Source organism: Kogia breviceps, chromosome 2, assembly GCF_026419965.1.
Source record: "Kogia breviceps isolate mKogBre1 chromosome 2, mKogBre1 haplotype 1, whole genome shotgun sequence".
Classification (NCBI taxonomy): Eukaryota; Metazoa; Chordata; class Mammalia; order Artiodactyla; family Physeteridae; genus Kogia; species Kogia breviceps.
The window spans coordinates 59,498,589-59,523,891 of NC_081311.1; the positions used below are offsets into that span (position 1 = coordinate 59,498,589).

Below are 25,303 nucleotides of genomic sequence, written 5' to 3' on the forward strand. Positions count from 1 at the left end.
TGTTGGCAAGGGTGTGAAAAAATTGAAACCCTCAAACCATGTTAGTGAGAATGCAAGATGATGCAGTCCTTTTGGAAAAAAGTTTGGCAGTTTCTCAAAAGGTTAAGCATAGGGTTACCATGTGATCCAGCAATTCTACTCCTATGTATATACCTAAAAGAACTGAAAATATACATCCACATAAAAAACCTGTATGTGACTGTTAATAGCAGCATGACTCATAATAGCCCCAAAGTGTTAACAACTGAAATGTCCATCATGAATGGATAAACAAAATATGGTATATCCATACAAAGAAATATTATTTGACAATAAAAAGTAGTACTGAAAATGTCCTAAGGTGGGCAAACTTTGAAAACATGCTAAGTGAAAGAAGCAAGACACAAAAGAACATGACTCCATTTTTATGAATATTAAGAACAGGCAAATCTATAGAGTCAGAAAATAGATTAGTGGTTACCAGAGAATGGGGAGTGAACTGGGTTTCCTTTTGGGGTGATGCAAGTGTTCTTGATTTAGATATTGGTGACAGCTGCACAGCTTTGTGAATATACTAAAGCCCACTGAATTGTATACTTTAAAATGAAAAATTTTATGGTATATGAATTATATCTCAACAATGATAAACAAGCATAGGAGACCTAAAAGTTTACTTAAACACAAACAAAACAAAAACCTGAATGCTTTTCTATGGTTTGAATTCAGTTTTTTTTTTTTTTTTTTTTTTTTTTTTTGCGGTATGCGGGCCTCTCATTGCTGTGGCCTCTCCCGTTGCGGAGCACAGGCTCCGGACGCGCAGGCCCAGCGGCCATGGCTCACGGGCTTAGTTGCTCCGCGGCATGTGGGATCTTCCCGGACCAGGGCACGAACCCGTGTCCCCTGCATCGGCAGGCGGATTCTCAACCACTGCGCCACCAGGGAAGCCTGAATTCAGTTTTATAACTATGATCTTTTTTTTCTTCAACAATAATCATGATGGTAACAATAGTAGGTACTTATTAGACTTGTAACAAGCATTTTATACTTAGTATTCTCTCTCAAATTATCTCAATGACCTTGTACATAGGGATTATGATCCCATTTTATAGAAAGGAAGTTGAAGTTCAAAGAGGCTGAGTAATTTGCCCAAGGTCATATCAAGGTAATTAAGTCTGACTACAGAGGTTCTTTGTTTTTTAGAGATTTTTTTTTTTTTTTGGCTGCATTGCACAGCATGTGGGATCTTAGTTCCCAGCCAGGGATTGAACCCGTGCCCCCTGCAGTGGAAGCATGGAGTCCTAACCACTGGACTGCCAGGGAATTTCCTGGAGGTTCTATTATACCATTTTGTCTTCCTTAAAACAGTGGCTTACTGGTCTCTAATACTAAGTTATTTTTCAATGTGTTATGTTGTTCTTTCTGTCTCCATCAACAAAACAGATATTATTTCAGGACCCAGGATTAAACAAACAATGATCTTTCTTCCTTAGTTTGCAGAGCACAGGGCAAAGACAGAAGAAAAGTCCCATATGACAAGTTTTTATTTGTATCAAATTACAGAGTACCATAAGTAAGTATAAGATTATGACTTGAATATTGTAATATAGCTTATAATTTGGCAAATTATTTAATTATCCAAAGTTTATTACATGTTTGAGTACACACTGAAGAAATTACTTGGCATAACTTGGCAAGATAAATATTTCTGTACCTATTTAACCATTTATCATGTATATGTGTGGTACATATATGAACATATGTGTGTATATATGTGTACACACACTTCTGAATTAAATATACTTGTATAAAAGCTAAAGATTTATATACTGATATTATCTTTAATTCCTTTAAAAAATCTATCATATTAAATTGCATCTGCATTCAAAGCAGAAATGTAAAAAAATGATCACTTTACTAAGTACACATGAATTTACAAAGTAATAAAAATGAAACAAAATTTCTATTGAAATGTTATATTCCTGTTTAATTGACATTTAAGCAGCACTATCAAACTATGGAAATAAACCTCCGATTTTAGGTTGTTGAGAGAATAAAGATTCTAGTGCGTACTACTGTACCCTCTAAATTAAGATGAACATTATTATAGTAGGAAACGTAGCATTTAATTTTCTTCTTTATTAATATGGGAATTCTCAGGAAGCCATCAGGGCAGTGTCTGTACGCCTGGGCTGCGGTTTCCTGCTTTTTCATCAGTGGAAGTCTGGCTTCTCAGGAAAGGTGCAGCCAGTCCTCTTAATTATGACACTTGCTGCATAGTGGCCAGCACGGATGCATTCAGTCAGGGGCTTGTCAGAGACCAGCTGTGACAGAAAACCTGGAACACAGACAAAAGGGAAAAACATGAGTATTGTGTCACAGCATCAGAAATGTCATATGGGTCAGAACGAAAAATGGTCTACATACCTATGCCTTTTTTCAGTCTTGATAGTGAAGTGTCAAACCTCTAGGGTTAGAGAGTTCTTTCCTAATATTTCTTTTAAAGAGCTCAAGTAGGGATGTGACAAATCACCACCAAGTCAACCTAGTCTTTCTGAGCTTAAACTATCATGCTTTCCTTGATAAGGAGACTTTAACTCTGAGATTAAAAGGTTTTAAGTAAGAAATACTGGCCAAATAATATTATATTGGGTCTTTACAGATGAGAAATTATTAGTTATGCCTCTGCCTATCTCTCTGGATTCCTTCTGTATTGTTGTTACTCCTAGAAAATTGCTATTTGGAAAAAATATCTGGATATCTCTCCAAGAACAGATTTGAGAGTTGAAAAGTGATGAATGACCTTATATCTCTTTCACTCCCAGAAGTAACAGCGAAATAATTTCTATAGTGAAGCACCATGGACGGGCTTGACATTAAAATAAATATGGTAAGGTAGGAAACAGTGTTGAGTTCTGCTTCTGACCAACATGAAATAAAAGGAACCAGATTTACCCTTTCTGCAGAAACAACTTTTTTTTTTTTTGCGGTACATGGGCCTCTCACTGTTGTGGCCCCTCCCTTCGCGGAGCACAGGCTCCGGGCGCGCTGCGGCATGTGGGATCCTCCCGGACCAGGGCACGAACCCGCGTCCCCTGCATTGGCAGGCGGACTCTCAACCACTGCGCCACCAGGGAAGCCCACAGAAACAACTTTAAAATAAAAACAAAGTATATGCAACAAAGTTTCAAATATTGTACATCAGCCACAAAAGATCCATGAAAGAAGGGAAACAAATGAGGTAAACTGTAAAAGTTACCAGGCCACAACACATGGAAGGGACAGCCTAGGCAGAGCCTGACAGTTTCACTGACTTGAAAAGATGGAATTGGGACTCAAAGTAGGATAAAATTAAACATCTACACAGACTGATCAGGAAAAAAAAGAGGGGAGATATAAATTGCCAATATTGGTAATAAGAGATATAACATCACTATAGCATCTACACATGCTAAAAGGATAATAAGGAAACATTAACAACTTTATGCCAATAGGTCTGACAAGTTAAATTGGACAAACTTCTGGAGAGACACAAACTATCAAAGCTCACTCAGGAAGAAATAGATAACCTGAAGAGCCTTCTATCTATTAAATATTTGATTTTATAATTAAAACACATTAAAAGCACATAAATAAAGAAAATTCCAGGTTCAGATGGTGTCACTGGTTGAGTTCTACCAAATATTTAAGGAAGAAAAATAATGTCAATGCTATACAGACTATTCAGAAAACTGAAAAGGAGAGAATACTTCCCAACTCATTATTTGAGGCCAGCATTACTGATACCAAAATCAGAAAAGATGCAAATATTTTAGCAAATCCAATCCAGTAGTATATTTAAAAAAAGATAATAAATCATAATCAGGTAGCATTTATCCCAGAAATACAAGGTTGATTTAACATTCAAAAACCAATCAATGTAATCTGCCACATTAACTAAGAAAACCATAAGATCATCTTCACAGATGCTGAAAAAGCATTTGACAAAATCCAAGATCAGTTTCTAAAAAAAACTTTCAGCAAACTAGGAATAGAAGGGAACTTCCTCAACCTCATAAAGGGCACTTGTGAAAAACCTGCATTTAATATCATTCTTAATGGTGGATGATGGAATGTTTTTCCCTTAGAATTGGGAACAAGGAAAGAATGTTTGTTCTTAAACATTGTACTGGAGACCCTAGCCAGTGCAATATGGCAAACAGAAAAAAGAAGAAAAAGCACCAAGACTGAAAATGAAGTAAAACTGTCTTCATTTGCAGATGGCATGACTGTCTATGTCTACGGTTCTCAACAATGCCAAATGTTCTCTGGGGGGCAAAACTGCCAATGTCTGGAGACGTTCTTGGTTGTCAAACCTGCAGCAGAAGGTGCTACTGGCAACTACTGGGTAGAGCCCAGGGATGCTGTTAAATATCCTATGATGTCAATAATGCCGAGACTGAGAAATCCTGGTCTATGTAGAAAATCCTATGGAATCTAGAAAAAAGTTACTAGAACTACTAAGTGAGTTTAGTAAAACTGCAGGATACAAAATCACTATGCAAAAATCAATTGGGGGCTTCCCTGGTGGCGCAGTGGTTGAGAGTCTGCCTGCCGATGCAGGGGACACGGGTTCGTGGCCCGGTTTGGGAGGATCCCACATGCCGCGGAGCGGCTGGGCCCGTGAGCCATGGCCGCTGGGCCTGCGCGTCCGGAGCCTGTGCTCCGTAACGGGAGAGGCCACAACAGTGAGAGGCTCACATACACCCCCCAAAAACAAACAAACAAACAAACAAAAAAATCAATTGGATTTCTGTACTCGTAATGTGTATATATAGCAATTGTATATGCCAGCAAAACTGATATTAAAAATACTATTCACCATACCATCAAATATGTGAAATACCTAGGGCTAAATATGACAAAAGCTGTGTAAGACATTTATTTACACTGAAAATGACAAAACAGTGCTGAGAAAACAAAACAACAATGCTGAGAGAAATTTTAAAAAGCTAAGTAAATGAAGAGATATAAAGTGTGCAGAAATCAGGAGATTCAATATTGTTATCAGCTCTACTGATTCAACGTAATATCAACCAAAATTCTAGCAGACTTTTCTAACAGAAACTGACAAGCTGATTCTACAATTTATGTGGAAATGCAAAGAACTTAGACTAATCAAAACACAACTTTGAAAAGAAGACTACTTGATTAAAAAACTTATTACAGAACTAAAATAATTGAGACATTATGGCATAAAGATAGACAAATCAATGCAACTGATAGGCAGTCCAGAAATAAACCTACTTCTATATGGTCAGTTGATTTCTACAAAGGTATTAAGTAATTCAATGAAGAAAGGATAATCTTTTAGCTTTTTCTTTTTCTTTTTTTTTGCGGTACGCAGGCGTCTCACTGTTGTGGCCTCTCCCATTGCGGAGCACAGGCTCCAGACGCACAGGCTCAGCGGCCATGGCTCACGGACCCAGTCACTTCGTGGCATGTGGGATCTTCCCGGACCGGGGCACGAAACCGTGTCCCCTGCCTCAGCAGGTGGACTCTCAACCACTGCGCCACCAGGGAAGCCCAAGTATAATCTTTTAAACAAATGTTCTTAGAAGAGCTGGATGGCCATATGTGAAAAAAAACAAAAACAAAAGCCCCCACTTCTACTTTTCCTCACATCAACCACAAAAATTAACTTGAAATGGAACATAGGTCTAAATGTAAGAGCTAAAACTATAAAACTCTGAGAAGAAAATTTAGGAGGAAATCTTAGTGATTTTGGACTTGCCAAAGATCTCTTAAGACATAAAAAGTATAAACTTTTATGAGAGAAAAAATAATTTTGACTTTGCCAAATTAAACACTTTTATACCTCAATAACAAGATACAACCCAATAAAAAATGGGCAACAGTGTTGAACAAACTCTTTAGCAAAGAAGATAAACAGATATCAAACAAGCACATGAAAAGATGTTCAACATCATTATTCATTAGAGAAATGCAAATTAAAGCCACCATTAGATACCACTGTCCATCCACCAGAATGGCTAAAATTAAAAAGACTAACAGGGCTTCCCTGGTGGCGCAGTGGTTGGGGGTCCGCCTGCCGATGCAGGGGATACGGGTTCGTGCCCCGGTCCGGGAAGATCCCACATGCCGCGGAGAGGCTGGGCCCGTGAGCCATGGCCGCTGGGCCTGTGCGTCCGGAGCCTGTGCTCCGCAACGGGAGAGGCCGCAACAGTGAGAGGCCCGCGTACCACAAAAAAAAAAAAAAAAAAAGACTAACAAACCAAGTGTTGACAAGGGTACAGATCAACTGAAACTCTCATATACTGATTGTGAGACTATAAAATGATAAGCCCCTTTTTGAAAACCATTTATCTGCATCTTAAAAAGTTAAACATACACCTACTATATGACTCAGTCTTTCTATTTCTAGGTACTTAACCCAAAGTAAAGAAAGCATTTTTCCATATCACAATTTGTAAATGAATGTTCAGAGCAGCTTTATTTGGAATAGCCCGAAATTGTAAACAATCCAAACAGCATGGAAGCAGTAGATATGTCCATAGTGATGGTTTCATAGGTGTATACATAATTCAACATTTGTAAAACTGCACACTTTAAACATATGCAGTTTACTATATGCCAATTATACTGCAATAAAACTATATACAAAATTGTTATAGTTATAAATAAGATAGTCAAGAACAGAACAATCTGGGGCTACTTCCCTCTTAGGAAAACCCGAGCTGCTGGAGCAGTACTCAAATACTCAGAAGAACAGATGATAATGAGAAACTGTTCCGTAGCCAGACTTTTAGGTCCTCCCATAGCCCCTGGGCAGCTGGAGGGTGAAGGTTAATTTAGAAGCTGTGGTGTAGTGACCTGTAGAGAGCATTGTAAGAGATTTATGTCCTTTCTCTTCTACCATTCTGACCACACAGGCTTCTCCTTGTCAGATTTGAGGAATGCTCTATATCCAATAAAATAAATAAGTACGCCCAACCAAATAATAATTAATTTGGTTAATGGAGTGATGTATTTTGAAGACGTTTGCTTAGAATGTGAAATCACTCTCTCAAGAGGTTTAGTAAGAGTATTTTATCAATGGGTTTTCAGGTAACAGTCAAAGGTCGATATTAACTTTCAGCCAAACTGTGAGACTAAACTGCTCAGCCCACACAGTGAATGGAGCAGATGCCAAATTTAGTCAGATCAGCTTACAATGGAAACACGTCTATCAGAAGACTTACAAGGAACATCTGTTTTCCTCATTCCTCCTGGTATGCTCTTTGAGAGAAAAGAAAGCTTATGTTTATGAAATATTTTTGTGAAGCCTAAATACCAGCATCCTCTTTCTAAGAGAAGAGCAAGCTGATGATTGAAGTCCCCTGAAGAGACATTTTCTTTGACAAGTGGAAAACCTGGATGCAGAAAAAAGCTAAGACCTTTGCCCCAGGTGAATATCAGTTCTTTAATAATCTATTTTAAAAAACAAACCGAGATGAACTACAGATGTTATACAATCAATTATAAGTGGAACCTTCATAAAGTAGCTGGTGTGAATCTTCAAAAGTTGTATAAAATAGTTTAAATAAAGGGAGCTTATATTAAAGCTCCCTTATATTAAAGAATCGTAGGGAATCCTTTTATAATAGGAATTAAACATTCCCAAGATATATTTCTTATTGTGTAAAATATACATAGCCTAAAAATTACCATTGTTAAGTGTACAATTCATGGCATTAAGTACATTTTGCAATGTTGTGTAACCATCACCTCCATCGATTTCCAGAAATTCTTCATCACTCCAACAGAAACTATACTCATTAAACTCTCCATTGCCCCTACTCCTGGCCTCTGGTAACTGCTATTCTTTCTGTCTCTATGAAATTGCCTACTCCGGGTACTTCACGTGAGTAGGATCATGCAATATTTGGCCTTTTGTGTCTGGCTTATTTCACTTAACATAATGTTTTGCAATATAATCTTTTAAGTTTAGATTTTAATTATTAGCTGGCCTAAAATGTATTTTTAAAAAACTATTATTTGGAAATAATTTCAAATTCAGAGAAAACTTGCAAGAATAAAAACAATGCAAATAGTACCCACATATCCTTTACCCGGATGCACTTATTGTCAACATTTTGTTCCTTCTGTGCACATGCTCTCTTTTTATACAATTTTCCCCCGAACTATTTGAGAGGAAGTTGCATCTGTCATCTCCCTTTACCTTTAAATGTATCTATGTGTCTTCCCTGAGAATAAGGCTATTCTCTTACATAACCATAGTCATCAACTTCAGTAACACTGTTAGAATAGTTATCTAATCGACTGTCCATATTCCAGTTTTGTCAATGACCCAAAAATGTCCTTTATAGCATTTTTCTTCCTTCTAGGATAGGATTTAGTCTAGGCTTTGTTATATTTTTAGTCTCCTTTATCTTGAACATTTCCTCAGTCTTTCTTTGGCTTTTGTGAGAAGGACATTTTCAGAGAATACAGTCTTCCCCTATTCTGTATTTAACAGAGTGATTCTCATTTTGGTTTGTTTGGTATTTCCTCATGATTAATTCAGACTATGCGTTTCTGGCCAGAATACTAGAAAAATTATGTTATTCTTCTCAGGGTATCACACATTTAGGAGCATACTATGTCTGGCTGCTGTTCACCAGTGACAATTTTGATCACCTGATCAAGGTGTTGTCCTATTTCTCCATTGTATAACTATATTTTCCCTTGCATCTAACAGGTAGTCTGTTGGTAGACAGTTTAATACCATGCAAATATGCTACTCCCCATCAAGAATCTCAATCCCTTCTCCCAGATTTAGTATTCACTCATGATTCTTAACGGAAGCAACTTAAACTGTGATGATTTTCTAACTCCAGCACTCCTTTCACATTTACCAGTCAGCTTCTGGCATTTTACTATATGCAAGAGCTTACCTTTTCTCCCATTTATTATTTTTAGTCTATTTATTTATCAATAAGGAGCACAGACTTTTTTTTTTTTCCCGGTATACGGGCCTCTCACTGTTGTGGTCTCTCCCGTTGCGGAGCGCAGGCTCTGGACGCGCAGGCTCGGTGGCCATGGCTCACGGGCCCAGCTGCTCCGCGGCATGTGGGATCTTCCCAGACCAGGGCACGAAGCCGTGTCCCCCGCATCGGCAGGCGGATTCTCAACCACTGCGCCACCAGGGAAGCCCCAGACTTTTGTTTTTTAATCAATGGTTTATAATTCATTACAGCCCTTAATTTGGTGCTCAAAATGTCCCACTTTTTGCCAGTAGGAGCACCTTCAAGCTGGCTCAGGTGTCCTTGGACGTGCCCTCACACTACTTCTGAGGACTTCCTTACTTTCTGGCATTATGTTCTGGGCTCTTAAACCCACCCTATCCCAGCCCTGGAATCAGCCATTTTTCCAAGGATACCTATTTCCTATTAGGGTGGAATGGTATTAGAGACCAAAGTGTGGGTGGTAAGTGCATTCTTTGCTTTTGGACTCTGTCAGCGAATTGAGCTAGGAAGTATGCATGTACACACATGCACAGATATACATACTTACACACATAAATGTGTACATATGTATATACATATATACACAGACCTATTTTAGAAATTGAGTTGACACCAATATTTCCAACTCCAATCCATCCCCACAGAGTTCTTTCTTACCTTCCCCCTTCCACTATCATGATTTTGTACTTTCTTCTATAGTGAAAACCCTAGCTCCCAACAATATCAACACATTTATTTATTGGCTCAGTTTTTTTTTTAAATTGGAGTATAAGTTGATCTACAATTGGCTCAGTTTTGAAATATCTCTTAAAACAGCTTCAAAATTGCTTCACCACTTATTCTACGAAAACCCAAATCTACTAAAAAGAGTTTGGAATTGGTTTGCTGTTCTCCAATGTACTCAAATACTGTGTTCAGTTTGCTCTTTAGATTGGTTCTCTTTTTTACTCCACTTTAGAATGGTTCACTTTACTTAAGACTGAAAAAAATGTTGGGGTCGTGTGTTTCAGTTTGCTTTCGGTTTTCGTTCCCCACTTTCATCCTTGTTAATTTAATGTGTCTTTAAAAATATGTAGAATATTAATATGTTTCCACATAAAAACTCTAAAAAAGGTATAATCAGAGAAGTGTCACTTCCTTTTACCCTGTGCCCCTCTGTGCCCGTCCCCAATGTATGTATCCAATTTCACTGTTTTCTGGTTTTGTCTTCCTGTGTTATTTTTGTAAAGGTAAGCAGATATATGTGCATTTTCTTATTTCCTCTTCTTTCTTACACAAAAGGGGGTAGCATAGAATATATGCCCTTTTGCACTTTGCTTTTTTCACTTAAAACACCACCTGAAAAAAAAACAAAACAAAAAAACAAACAAAAAACACCACCTGGAAATCATTGCATATTTATACATAGAGATTCTCCTCATTCTTTTTTACAGCTGCATAGCACCATATTGTATGGATATACCATAGTTTATTCACTCCATCTGCTATGTGTGAATGTTCACATACTTTCTAATGCTTTGAAATTACAAATAATTCTGTAATGAATAACATTTTGCATACATATTTTTGTGCTGTTGGGTGTGTGTGTGTGTTATCTTTGGGATAAATTTCTACAAGTAGAATTTTCTAGTTGAAGGTTAAATACAAAAGCAGTTTTGTTAGATATTTCCAAATTCCCCCTCCTTGGGGTTGAACCGTTTTGCATTTCCACTACTCATGTTTGAGGGTGTCTGCTTCCCCACAGCCTCAACAAGAGAGTATACTGCCAAGCTTCTGAATTTTTGCCAATCTGATGGGTTAGAAACAATATCTCGATGTAACTTTAATTTGCATTTTTCTTACTATGGGTGAGGTTGAACATCTTTTTATATGTGTAAAGAACAAATCTCTTTCTGTGAGTTGTTTATTCTGATCTTTTGCTTATTTTTCTATAGAACTTTTGGTCTCCTCTGCCCCCACCACCTGTCCCCAATTTTTAAAAGTTCTCTGCATTTTTAGAATATTATTCCAATAAACTATTTTTTAGGTAGGAAAAATACAAATAATGACAATATGCTATTAATACATATAAATTCTGTGCCAGTAAGTAAACAAAGTGCTTATTCATATTTCATTTACTGAATGTGGTGAATTATAAAAAGTGTGGTTGGCAGACACTATAGCAGATAAATATGGCTTGCAGATAAATTTAAAAAAGAATTTTGCACTCTTTTACTAAAGATTTTGGGCCTAACAAGAAGTCAAGAAGTAAAATCTTAAATAACTGACTTGGCATGTGTACTCAATATGAAAAAGTACCTTAGAAGCTCTTTTTTGGGGGCCATTAGCTTACGGTCCTTGTCAGTACATCATGTTGAAAATGAAGGGTAAGGCTCTGCATATATGCCTTTCAGCACAGCCATGAGAAGAGGAACAGGAGGCATAACACTGGAGAACAAGAAATATCAATACAGGTTTCCAAATCAAGAACTCATATGCTGAGGCAATTGCTGTTACCTTTTTACTTTGGTTCATTCTCTCCGTGACCTCTAACTCCCCTCTGATCCTTTTACAGATAGGCTTATCCCAGGGCCTCTCAGACTTTCCTCAACTTTAGGCCAAGTCATGGACCTTAGGTCTCCAGCTGCTGAGGCACAGGGTAGGTGAAGGCTTCTCAATGACATTGAATTTGATTCCTAGGACTAGTATCAGCTGGCTCTGAATCCTGGAACAATCACAGACCCAGAGCTCTCAGAATAAACCTCTGTCCATTAACAACTGGTACAGCTTATTACCTTCTGGTAAATTTCATTTGGAATTTTCTTTTACTGATGTTAAAGAGAGTGATCTGCACATATGGTCACCTTATCTTTGATAAAGGAGGCAAGAATATACAATGGAGAAAAAAAAGCCTCTTCAATAAGTGGTGCTGGGAAAACTGGACAGCTACAGGTAAAAGAATGAAATTAGAACACTTCCTAACACCATACACAAAAATAAACTCAAAATGGATTAAAGACCTAAATGTAAGGCCAGACACTATAAAACTCTTAGAGGAAAACACAGGCAGAACACTCTGACATAAATCACAGCAAGATCCTTTTTGACCCACCTCCTGGAGAAATGGAAATAAAAACAAAAATAAACAAACGGGACCTAATGAAACTTAAAGCTTTTGCACAGCAAAGGAAACCATAAACAAGATGGAAAGACAACCCTCAGAATGGGAAATATTTGCTAACGAAGCAACTGACAAAGGATTAATCTCCAAAATATACAAGCAGCTCATGCAGCTCAATATCAAAAAAAGTATAACCCATTCCAAAAATGTACAGAAGACCTAAATAGACATTTCTCCAAAAAAGAAATACAGATTGCTAACAAACACATGAAAGGATGCTCAACATCACTAATCATTAGAGAAATGCAAATCAAAACTACAGTGAGGTATCACCTCACACCGGTCACAATGGCCATCATCAAAAAATCCAGAAACAATAAATGCTGGAGAGAGTGTGGAGAAATGGGAACCTTCTTGCACTGTTGGTTGGAATGTAAATTGATACAGCCACTATGGAGAACAGTATGGAGGTTCCTTAAAAAACTAAAAATAGAACTACCGTGTGGCCCAGCAATCCTACTACTAGGCATATACCTTGAGAAAACCATAATTCAAGAAGAGTCATGTACCACAATGTTCACTGCAGCTCTATTTACAATATCCAGGACATCTAAGTGTCCATTGACAGATGAATGGATAAAGAAGATGTGGCACATATATACAATGGAATATTACTCAGCCATAAAAAGAAATGAAATTGAGTTATTTGTAGCAAGGTGGATGGACCTAGAGTCTGTCATACAGAGTGAAGTAAGTCAGAAAGAGAAAAACAAATACTGTATTCTAACATGTATATATGGAATCTACAAAAAAAAATTGGTTCTGAAGAACCTAAGGGCAGGACAGGAATAAAGACGGCGACATAGAGAATGGACTTGAGGACATGGGGAGGGGGAAGGGTAAGCTGGGACAAAATGAGAGAGTAGCATGGACATATATACACTACCAAACTTAAAATAGACAGCTAGTGGGAAGCAGCTGCATCCCACAGGGAGATCAGCTCAGTGCTTTGTGACCACCTAGAGGGGTGGGAGAGGGATGGGGGGAGGGAGATGCAAAAGGGAGGGGATATGGGGATCTATTTGTACATATAGCTGATTCACTTTGTTATACAGCAGAAACTAACACAACATTGTAAAGAAATTATACTCCAGTAAAGATGTTAAAAAAAAATAAAGAGAGTGATCAATTTTAGCATAACTGAATCCAGTGTTGGAGACGAGGCCTAAGACATAATTTAAACTTTGCTGAGGTGCTAAGCTAGTTTTTCTCCTCAAAGCACATAGAGGTGGGATGGCTAGTGTGGGCAAAAAGGCAATGTGATTTCCTAACTTCCATGTTGTTACTGTAGAAGAGATATAACATTTAGAATTTTCTTAGTGTCATTTACAGAGAACTGAGAAATATCATCAGTAGGTATGAAAGCCTTAATGAAGACACTTAAGAGCTAGGGATATTTTAAAAGGAAATGAACAAAGTCTACAGATCAATTTTTTCTTTTCCATATAGTTCCTCCACTAATAGTTTTCATGGTGGCTGGAACTAAAAACCCAGTAGACTCCATTACTGTTCATTCAACATTCACAGTAAGAAAGATGAGTTAGCTTTTCTGATTATCATCAAATATGGTTACACAGTTTATGTTTAAAAAAAATCCAACAATTTGAAGAGAGGACTAGTTAAATCCAGGCAATGGAATAACAGAAAGCAGTTACTAGAATGAGTTAGATCTTCATGTGCTGCTAAGAAACAACCTCCAAGCTATAACTAAATGAAAAATCAAGAGACTGAACAGTAAAGCCCAGTATACTTTCATTCGATGAAAACTGGGATATGTATTCATATACAAACTTACACAAGCACAGGATACTTCTGGTGGATTCAACAGAAACTAGCAACCAAAGCTACCTCACGGAGGGGAATTAGTGGACTGGGGTAGGAGCAATGTTTACTTTTCATTATATATAAATACACTACTTCTATGATATATATCTGTATCTCCTTTTTGTGCTGTTGTATTTTCTACTGTTTACAGGTGTTATTTCTGCAATAAAAAGTAGATTAGAAACATTTTCCCATACCTTTAAATATTCTTAGAGACCATGCATTTTAAATGTGGATGTAGCATAATTTACTTAATCCTATTTTTGGATATTTAGTTTTATTCCAATTTTGTTTTCTATCATAATTAACACTGTAGTGAATATTTTTATAACATTTTAATAACATTTATCATTATGCACATTTAAAATTTTAATTTCCTTAGGATAAATTTCTTTAAGGGTAATTAATTTTAAGGCTTTATATCCACATTGCCAAACTCCTTTTCAAAATTATCTTAATGTATATACCCAACGCAGTCTTGCTATAAAAAAATTCTGTTTGATAATTTGAAAAGTGAAAGGCAGAATCTTGTTTTAACTTACAGTTATTTGTTTATTAGGGAGGTTGAAAACTTTTTTTGTTTGTATGCCTACTGAACATTTGTATTTCTTCTTTTTTTTTTTTTTTTTTTTTTGCGGTATGCGGGCCTCTCACTGTTGTGGCCTCTCCCGTTGCGGAGCACAGGCTCTGGACGCGCAGGCCTAGCGGCCATGGCTCACGGGCTTAGTTGCTCCGCGGCATGTGGGATCTTCCCGGACCAGGGCACGAACCCGTGTCTCCTGCATCGGCAGGCGGATTCTCAACCACTGCGCCACCAGGGAAGCCCCTGTATTTCTTCTTTTTATGAACTGTCTGATGACAACTTTTACCTATTTTCCTATTGGGGTATTTCTCTTCTTTTACTGATTTGTAAGAGATATTCTCCCAGTTTGTCTACTACATATGTTGTGAATACTTCCCGTTATTTTGTCATTTGCCTTTTATTTCTAATGTTACATCAATATATTTATCTTTTCTTTAATATTTTTTCCACTGAATTTAGGCTGAGAAATGTCTTCCATACCATGAGGTCAAATTAATATTATCTTATATTTTCTTTTAGTTCACTTACGCTCATTTAACTTTTTTACTCCATCTAGATATTGAGTATGATGATTGGGAGTGATCAACCTTCATTTTTCCCAAAGAGTTATATTTTTGTTCTACTACCATATCTTAAGCAATCTGCCCTGTTCCTATCATTTTTAAACATTTTATTTTGAAATAATTTTAGATTTAAAAAAGAGTTGCAAAGATAGTAGAGTACTCCTGTACTCATCCTGACTTTATTAAATTCCTACATGTGTTTTCTTCCATTTTTGCTCTTTGGTCAAATCTTTGCAATGCATTTCAGAAACATGTTTATTCAAAACAGTAAAAAAGCAAAATTCTTATGTGTCTGAAAAATTATAATCATTTCCAGATTTCAGAGATGATTTTTATTTTCTGTTTACTTTACTTCCTAAATATTCTATAATACGCAATATTACTTTTATAATCAGAAAAAAGCCAATTAACATTATTTTAAAGAATAACATGGGAACATTTAGCTATTCAGATAAAAGGTTAAGAACAACGCATTCAAGAATTTCAGCTAAGTGATATTTTATTCTGACAGTTTTCCATTCATGCTTTTAGAGTTTATTAATAATTGTAGCCACTTGGGAACAGAGCTTTCTGCAAAGTAAATCAGGATAAGCATCAGTGTTAAGTACAATGAAACTGGTCACTCTTAGAAAGATTCCTAAAAACTAAAGATCTTCACTACTTTCTGTACTCTTAGGCTTAGGGAAACAGGCAGTGTTAGAGGAGGCACCTTAGAGCATTTTTGAGGGAACCTTAGCACAATCTTTCTTCCCCACATGAAGTCTTCATCTTTAGAAGGCACATGCCAAATAAATCAGTCTGCATCTTTTGAAATGGAAATTCAAGGACCAATGTTTCCCTAGCAGAGATTCTGGGAGAATTCTTCACAGAATTAAGCAGAAAGGATCACTGTACTTGGATAGCGTGGTCATTATGTGATATCAATAAAACAAGCTTTTTGGTAAAAATGGTGAGGTCACTGGCCCTAGGACACTGGCGTTAGCATCTCAGAACACTGTAACTGAGGAAGCTGGGAAACATAAGGCACACACACAAACTGAAGATATTGATAAAAGGAGGTGGGTGGAAGAAAGGTTTTTCCATTTTGGCCTTTTTTGTTTTTTAAATTAATAGACTATTTTTCGGAGAAGTTTTAGGTTTACAGAAAAATTGAACAGAAAGTACAGGGTTCCTGTATACCCTCTCATCTTCCCATCCCTCAGTTTCCCCTATCATCAACATCTTGCATTAGTTTGGTACCTTGCTACAATTAATGAGCCAATAATGATTCATGAAAGTCCATGGTTTATGTTAGGGTTCACTCGGTGTCGTTCATTCTATTTGATTTGAAACTGTATAATGATTTGTTATGCACCATTACAATACCACACAGAGGGCTTCCCTGGTGGCGCAGTGGTTGAGGGCCCGCCTGCCGATGCAAGGGACACGGGTTCGTGCCCCGGTCCGGGAAGATCCCACGTGCCGCGGAGCGGCTGGGCCCGTGAGCCATGGCCGCTGAGCCTGCGCATCCGGAGCCTGTGCTCCGCAATGGGAGAGACCACAGCACTGAGAGGCCCGCATACCACCGCCCCCCCCCAAAAAAAAATACCACACAGAATAGCTTTACTGCTCAAAAAACTCCTGTACTCTACCTATTCATCCCTCTTTCTCCCCCCTCAGCCCTTGACAATCACTGATATTTTTACTGTCTTCATAGTTTTGCCTTTTCAGAATGTCATATAGTTGGATTTGTACAATTTGTAGCCCTTTAAAATTGGATTCTTTCATTTAGCATGCTGTGTTTGAGTTTCCTCTGTGTCATTTCATGGCTTGATTGCTCGTTGCTTTTGTTTTGTTTTGTTTTGAGGCTGTTGTGGAGCACAGGCTCCGGACGCGCAGGATCAGCGGCCATGGCTCACGGGCCCAACCGATCCATGGCATATGGGATCTTCCCGGACCGGGGCATGAACCCGTGTCCCCTGCATCGGCAGGCGGACTCTTAACCACTGTGCCACCAGGGAAGCCCGCTCATTGCTTTTTATGACTGAATAATATTGTATGGATATATAATATTGTATGGATATATATATATAAACAGTTTGTTTATCCAGTCACCTATTGAAGGATATCCTGGCTGCTTCTAAGTTTTGTCAATTAAGAAAAGAGTTTTATAAACATTTGTGTGCAGGTTTTTATGTGGACATAAGTTTTCAACTCATTTGGGCAACCAAGGAGCATGATTGCTGGATCATACGGTAAGACTGTGTCTTGTAAGAAACTGCGGAACTGTTTTCCAAAGTGGCTGTACCACTTTGCATTCCTATCAGCAATGAATGAAGAGATCCTGGAGCTGCACATACTCACCCTATAGGCCACACACACAAACTCAAGATGCTGCTTAAATGATATGGGTGAAAGAATGTTTTTCCATTAAAAAAACAATTCTTTCTGTAAAAAAATTTTTTTAATTTTTAATTTTTAATTTTTTAACATCTTTATTGGAGTATAATTGCTTTATAATGGTGTGTTAGTTTCTGCTTTATAACAAAGTGAATCAGCTATACATATACATATATCCCCATATCTCCTCCCTCTTGCATCTCCCTCCCACTCTTCCTATCCCACCCCCACCCTTTTAGGTGGTCACAAAGCACCGAACTGATCTCCCTGGGCTATGCAGCTGCTTCCCACTAGCTATCTATTTTACATTTGGTAGTGTATATATATCAATGGTACTCTCTCACTTCATCCCAGCTTACCCTTCTCCCTCCCTGTGTTCTAAAGTCCATTCTCTACATCTGCGTCTTTATTCCTGCCCTGCCCCTAGGTTCATCATAACCATTTTTTTAAAGATTCCATATATATGTATTAGCATATGGTATTTGTTTTTCTCTTTCTGACTTACTTCACTCTGTATGACAGACTCTAGGTCCATCCACCTCACTACAAATGACTCAATTTTATTTCTTTTTATGGCTGAGTAATATTCCCTTGTATATATGTGCCAAATCTTCTTTATCCATTCATCTGTTGATGGACACTTAGGTTGCTTCCATGTCCTGGCTATTGTAAATAGAGCTGCAGTGAACATTGTGGTACATGACTCTTCTTGAATTATGGTTTTCTCAAGGTATATGCCTAGTAGTAGGATTGCTGGGCCATACGGTAGTTCTATTTTTAGTTTTTTAAGGAACCTCCATACTGTTCTCCATAGTGGCTGTATCAATTTACATTCCAACCAACAGTGCAAGAAGGTTCCCTTTTCTCCACACTCTCTCCAGCATTTATTGTTTCTGGATTTTTTGATGATGGCCATTGTGACCGGTGTGAGGTGATACCTCACTGTAGTTTTGATTTGCATTTCTCTAATGATTAGTGATGTTGAGCATCCTTTCATGTGTTTGTTAGCAATCTGTATTTCTTTTTTGGAGAAATGTCTATTTAGGTCTTCTGCACATTTTTGGATTGGGTTATACGTTTTTTTTTGATATTGAGCTGCATGAGCTGCTTGTATATTTTGGAGATTAATCCTTTGTCAGTTGCTTCGTTAGCAAATATTTCCCATTCTGAGGGTTGTCTTTCCATCTTGTTTATGGTTTCCTTTGCTGTGCAAAAGCTTTTAAGTTTCATTAGGTCCCGTTTATTTTTGTTTTTATTTCCATTTCTCCAGGAGGTGGGTCAAAAAGGATCTTGCTGTGATTTATGTCATAGTGTTCTGCCTGTGTTTTCCTCTAAGAGTTTTATAGTGTCTGGCCTTACATTTAGGTCTTTAATCCATTTTGAGTTTATTTTTGTGTATGGTGTTAGGAAGTGTTCTAATTTCATTCTTTTACCTGTAGCTGTCCAGTTTTCCCAGCACCACTTATTGAAGAGGCTTTTTTTTCTCCATTGTATATTCTTGCCTCCTTTATCAAAGATAAGGTGACCATATGTGCATGGGTTTATCTCTGGGCTTTCTATCCTGTTCCATTGATCGATATTTGTGTTAAAAAAAATTCCTAATACTTAAAAATGAAAACCGCTCAAAACAAAGTATATGCCTTATATCCCATACTCACTTATCTATTTCACTGCTTGGTGAACCTATTATATTTTATGTTTGTTGTCTTCAGAAAGCTACATGATTCACTTCAGACACTTCTGGTAATCTCCACGGCTTTGGTTCATATCCTTGAGGACTGGGTCAATGATCTAATGAACCATTCGCATTCCAGATTGCTATAATACTATGCTTTCCCTACTGTCTCTATCCCTCACCCCACCCCTACTTATTCATTTAATTTATCAATGTTCTTTATACAAGAGTAATATCGAACTACACACTGTACAGTAGTGACAAGTTAATTACATAGTTATTAAGAGATAATGTGGGAGTAGTAACATAAGTTATCATGTAATTACCTTTGTTCTCAGAGGCATTACCATGTAATTAAAGCAAACCTGATATAATATTTTACAGCAACTAAGAGTGCTGAATTCTATATTCTCCCTGTCCTTTTCCCTGTAAAAAATTTGCTGTCATTTCTGGATCAATTTAATTTTTCAGTTGTTTGTTCATTCTCCACCTTTCTTAGACAACTACACTTTAGTGATGATTTTATGGGTTCTCTTAGACTGGCCTGCTATACCTTCTAAACCAATGGTTACCAGATATATGCTGCCACACGACACATGAGACAGTAAACTTAAAGGCTGTACTTTTTTTTAAAGGCTGTATTTTTATTATTATTACCTGTGCCTACTTTAAGAGACAGAATAAGATATAAATTAAAATGCTGACTAATCTGAATCCTCAGTTTACTAGACTTATGCCACTACCACTCTGACACTTGTATACATATATAAACTTGTATAAGAAGCAAATGAAAATAAAGTAAAAACCTAGAATGCCATCAAAAGTATTTTGACTTATTCAATCAAACAACATTTATTGAATGCCTACCATCACTAGGCACTGTGCTAGACACCAAAGGATTCAAAGATGGATAAAACATAGTGTTAATTCTTGAGGATTTTATAGTTTTAGGAGAAAAAGCCACATAAATACTTTAAAAATAATCCTGGCATGGGCTTCCCTGGTGGCACAGTGGTTGAGAATCTGCCTGCTTATGCAGGGGACACGGGTTCAAGCCCTGGTCTGGGAAGATCCCACGTGCCGTGGAGCAACTGGGCCCGTGAGCCACAACTACTGAGCTTGCGCGTCTGGAGCCTGTGCTCTGGAACAAGAGAGGCCGTGACAGTGAGAGACCTGTGCACTGCGATGAAGAGTGGCCCCCGCTTGCCACAACTAGAGAACGCCCTTGCACAGAAACGAAGACCCAACACAGCCAAAAATAAATAAATAAATACATTTATAAATAATAATAATAATAATAATCCTGGCAGAGGTGTGGAGCATGAATTTACTAGGAAAGAGACTGGTGGCAGAGAGATCATGTAGGAGTCTACTGGAATATTCTAGGAGCATTTCTCAAAGTGTGGTCCCTGCACCAGCAGCTCTAGTGTGACCTAAGTCCCACCCTAAACCTATCAAATCAGAAACTCTGAGGATAGGACCCAGCAATTTATCTTTTAACAAGTCCTCCGGGTGATTCTGATGCATGCTCCATTTTGAGAACCATTGTTCTAGGGTGACAGATAATAAGGATAGGATGGAGAATAAATAGTGATTTGATGCGGGTGCTGATGAAATTTTAAAAATTGAGAACAATTCTGTGGCTTAAAGCTTAGGAAACTATGTAGAAAATGAAACATGGAGTATGTCCCAGGCTCAGTTCATGTCAAGTGCTCTTCACCAGAGTCTCATTGCTTTTCCTGTGAAGGAGCTACATCTTACCCCACTCCCAGTAAGAAACAGCAGTAAAGATCCTAGGTAGGACATGACAAGGGTGCTGTTATTTGAGGCACTGGACATTCCACTGGGCAAATCAAATCTAGAGATCTACTGGATAACTTCAATATGTTCTATGAAATCTTGCCAGGAGCCTCTGACCTGTATGCTATTGTCTATTAACAGCAGGAACTGATGTTCAGGATTATGATCTTGAGAATCAGTTTTCATAGTCATACTACAGGTATTAAGGGAAATAAATAATAAATGCTGCTTGCTTCCTTTCCTAACACGTGTTCTCTCCACATCTACCTCCATTTTATTTTTTTATTTTTTTAATTTAATTTTATTTTTTTTTTGCGGTATGCGGGCTCTCACTGTTGTGGCCTCTCCCGTTGCGGAGCACAGGCTCCAGACGCACAGGCCCAGCGGCCACGGCTCACGGGCTCAGTCGCTCCGCGGCATGTGGGATCCTCCCGGACCAGGGCACGAACCCGCGTCTCCTGCATCGGCAGGCGGACTCTCAACCACTGCGCCACCAGGGAAGCCCTACCTCCATTTTAAATGACAGTGAAGAAAAGGTAGCTGTGATTGCTCTGTCACTGGATTATTCACATATACATTCTAGCATAGTTTAATGTTAAGTCAAGGTGACCTGATACGAAAGTATGGCCTAACCTGCTATTTCCTGACTCACTCCCTTCCTGCTATTTCCTGACTCACTCCCTTTCTGACAAAATACCTCAATAACCAAGTTCTTAGATATACTGACTAGAATGGTTTCTATCTGATGGTAGGAGGTAAGTTTGTCTGTAGCTATGCATGTGATTAATTGACTTATTCATTCATATAATGAAAATGTATTATCTACTCTATGCCAGGCACTGTGGTGGGTCCTGAGGATACATTGGTGAATAAGACACATAGTGTCCCTGCTCTCTTGAAGCTTATATATATTTTTTTTTTTTTTTTTTGCGGTACGCAGGCCTCTCACTGTTGTGGCCTCTCCCTTGTGGAGCACAGGCTCCAGATGTGCGGGCTCAGCGGCCACGGCTCACAGGCCCAGCTGCTCCGCGGCATGTGGGATCTTCCCCGGACTGGGGCATGAACCCACGTCTCTTGCATCGGCAGGCGGACTCTCAACCACTGCGCCACCAGGGAAGCCCGAAGCTTATATTTTAATGGGGGAAATTTTTAAAGAAGTAATAAGTTAGTAATTAAGATAATAAAAAAGTAAATAAGATAATTCCAGAGAATGTTAAGTCCTGTTAAGGAAAACGACTGTGTGTAGCAGTACAGAATAGTGAAGGGACCCATGTTAGATAGGATGGTTAGAGAACACTTCTAAGTTGAGACTGAGGATGGGAAAGACATAGCCATGTAGAGTAGGGAAGAGCATATTAGACAAAGGGAACTCCACGTGCAAAGTGTCTAAGGCCTTAAAGAAGACCAGCATAGCCACTGCATGCAAGCAAAGGTGAAAGTGGCATGAAATACAGATTCAGAGATAGCCGATCATATAGATCCTTTTAGGCCACTACAGGAGCTTAGACTTTTAGTCTAAGTGCAACTAGAAGCCACTGAAGGGTTGTAAGCAGTGGAGTGAAATAATTTGATTTCTCCTTAAAGTGAGTACTTTGTCTACTGTGTAGGAAAATGGAATAGAATACAAAAATGACTGAAAGTATGGAGCTCAGTTAGGAAGCTACTGTAGTAAGTAAAAAACAGGCCTGAGTTAAAGTGGCAGAAAAGAAAAAGCAGAAAAATGGATGGATTTGAGATAGGATATGAGATATATCCTTAAAAGTGAGTCAAAAGAATTCTCTGAAGGTTTGGACAGAAGGAAAGGAAGGTATTAAGAATGATTCCTAGGTTTCCAGCTTAAGATATAAGCTGTTTGATGTTCCATATATTGTGTGATAGATGGATCATGCTGTAGGGAACATTTTCAGACCTCTAAGTATGAGAAAAAGGGCAAAGACAAAGCATGCAAACATACATGTGTATAGAGCCCACCCATCCATTACCCTTTTAAGAAAAACTGCCTCACCTCCAGCATTGTTGAGGGGGTCAGTTGATGTATTTGGAGCATGTAAATCAACGCTTACTGCTAACTGGACCAAGGCCAGGGCACCTGACCCCAGATGTTCTTCCAGTATCCCATTTATGAATGGCACAAAAAGTGAACTGAGCTAACCTACTGTTGTTCTCTTTCAGGAGCCAGAATGGAAAGCAAAGAAGGACCAGAAAGACCAGGAAGGGAAGAAGCAGACATGCACTGCAGCTGAGTGACATTACTGTGTAAGCAATGGAGTGAAGATCCATGAATATCTGCTGTTGAGGTCTCTAGAACTGATGGAATCTAGAATCATCATCTGGCTCCACTCTCAGTAAAAACTTGTACAGTTTTGGTTCTTGCTTGAGATTCCTTTTATGACAGGTAACACATATGAATCCTTAGTATGTGTCAGGTACTGTTCCTTTATAAACATTATTTCATTCAGCTTTTACTATAACCTAAATAAGATAGGTAATTTACCCTCATTTTTATTAATGAGAAAACTGAGGCTCAGAGATGTCAAGTAACTTGTCCATAGTCCCACAACTAGTTAATGCCAGAACAAGGACTCAAATCCATGTCTTTTGACCCATTGTCTTAACCACTGTGTTATAATGTCTCCCCTAATGCTTATGTGCTTCCTTAAAAAAAGTTCCTTATTCTGAGCCAGATGAAATGGGTTTCTGTTCCTTTGACCAAAGGAGTCAGATGAAATAGTGCCTTAAAGCCAAAGTATGGCTGCCCTACTAGATCCTGCACCCCTGCTCCTGCTTCCATGACAAGGAGCTCCTTCACATAGTTGTCATTCTTAAGAAAACTGAATAGAACAAAATAAATTACTGTATTGTGGGGATTTTGAAATGCACATATATAAAACAGAATGATATATTATAATCATAAATCTATATCATTTCTTTTTCCTCTCTCCTTGAATACTTCAATATAGAATAGAGATCGAAATACAACTGTGAAAAACCAATTTCTTCCTCTACCTTCTGAAAAATTAAAAGAAGGAGCTCTGGTTGTGTCCACTTATGTAACAAAATTTTTCAACCTGCTACTCCAAGGCTTAAAGGCTTAACTCAGGGTAGAATTTGGCTTATAACTATATAGCATTTCAAAGGCAAAGAAAACTCCCCATCACCTTTCACTGTTCTTTTTGACAGAGTCTGTTACTCCTAGGCTTTAGAGTTGTTCATACCTCAGACATCATCCTTTTTATGAGTTATTCAGGCAAGCTGGGGCAGTAGTGCAAGAAAGCATGAGTTTACTGTAAGGCACTGAATAAATGATTGTAGATATGGGAAGAAGACTAATTTTAAATATAACGGTAAAACTTATTTTTAATAAATTTTCAGTTTTGTGTTCATCATCCTAGGTGACGTATTTCAACTTTGGTGTTTTTCTACTCATTTGCAAGACAGCACGTAGAGTGTTTATATGAATACCTTTCATCAAATCCAATACCTAATACAGTTTCTCTAGAAGGTAAGCAACTTCTCAATCTGACCTGTGTCTTTTCCACAGTTGTGCAATCAACTTTTACCTTTAAGATGATGACTAACTTACAGCAGGCTAGAATATTTTAGATTCTTCTTTAATGAAGGAAGGTATTAAGAAAACAGGGGTGACATTGACAGTTTTATGTGTCTAGGTCATTTAGGTTAAACATTTAAACCTAAATGTTTAATAAAGATGCTAACTGGGTATTTTTTCCTTTATAGGATGTGTTTTAAATATTTTATAATTGCTTTATCACTTCCTTAAAATTGAGTTTTCAGAAAAACCGTGTACTTCTGCTGATATGAGTACAGATCACTGTCTCTTTACATTGTGTTCTAGTGTTAACCTAATTACTAGAATGAGAAAAAGTCTGAAAAACCTTTAGCCATTAAATTCATATATTTAACAAGTTACAACCTTGAAATCTTGCTCTACCTGAAAGCGTCATTAAAAGTGCTTGACTATTATTACTAGAGGAAATTTTTAATAAAAGCTAATTAAGCTATGAAACTCCCAAATGGTTAACTGATTTTAGGGGCTAAATTTCTGGTACTTCTAATTATCCTCTGATGGCTTTACTTAGTGTTTCACAACCATGACAGACGACAATGAAAAACCGCAGTGAAATTCATCCACCCTGACACTGTGCTAAGCACCAGCTTCTCCCTCTCCAAGTAAAATCAATACTCTGTTTGAGTAAACACGTTTACAGCTTTATTAGGATGTCTTGCTTGTTCTGTAACAGCTACTTGAAGCTGTGGTAACAAATCGACTCAACTCAGTTAAACCTAGAGAGCTGGGTAAGAGGCCCATCGATA

General features: G+C 37.9%; 1 protein-coding gene across 6 annotated transcripts in view; it reads right to left on the reverse strand.

Annotated features, from left to right (window-relative positions):
* Positions 1-925: 925 nt before the first annotated feature.
* The window catches only part of ADK (adenosine kinase), a 499,563-nt gene continuing 475,185 nt past the window's right edge, over positions 926-25,303 (reverse strand). For 3 of the 6 annotated variants that reach the window (XM_059053172.2, XM_067025331.1, XM_059053175.2), the window contains exon 11: positions 926-2,314. In XM_059053172.2, the coding sequence (XP_058909155.1) occupies positions 2,190-2,314 (125 nt within the window). In that variant the 3' untranslated portion in view covers positions 926-2,189. Of the gene's footprint in view, positions 2,315-11,287; positions 11,412-25,303 lie in introns of those variants that run through there. The other 3 variants (XM_059053179.2, XM_067025333.1, XM_067025332.1) reach the window with 1 other exon arrangement.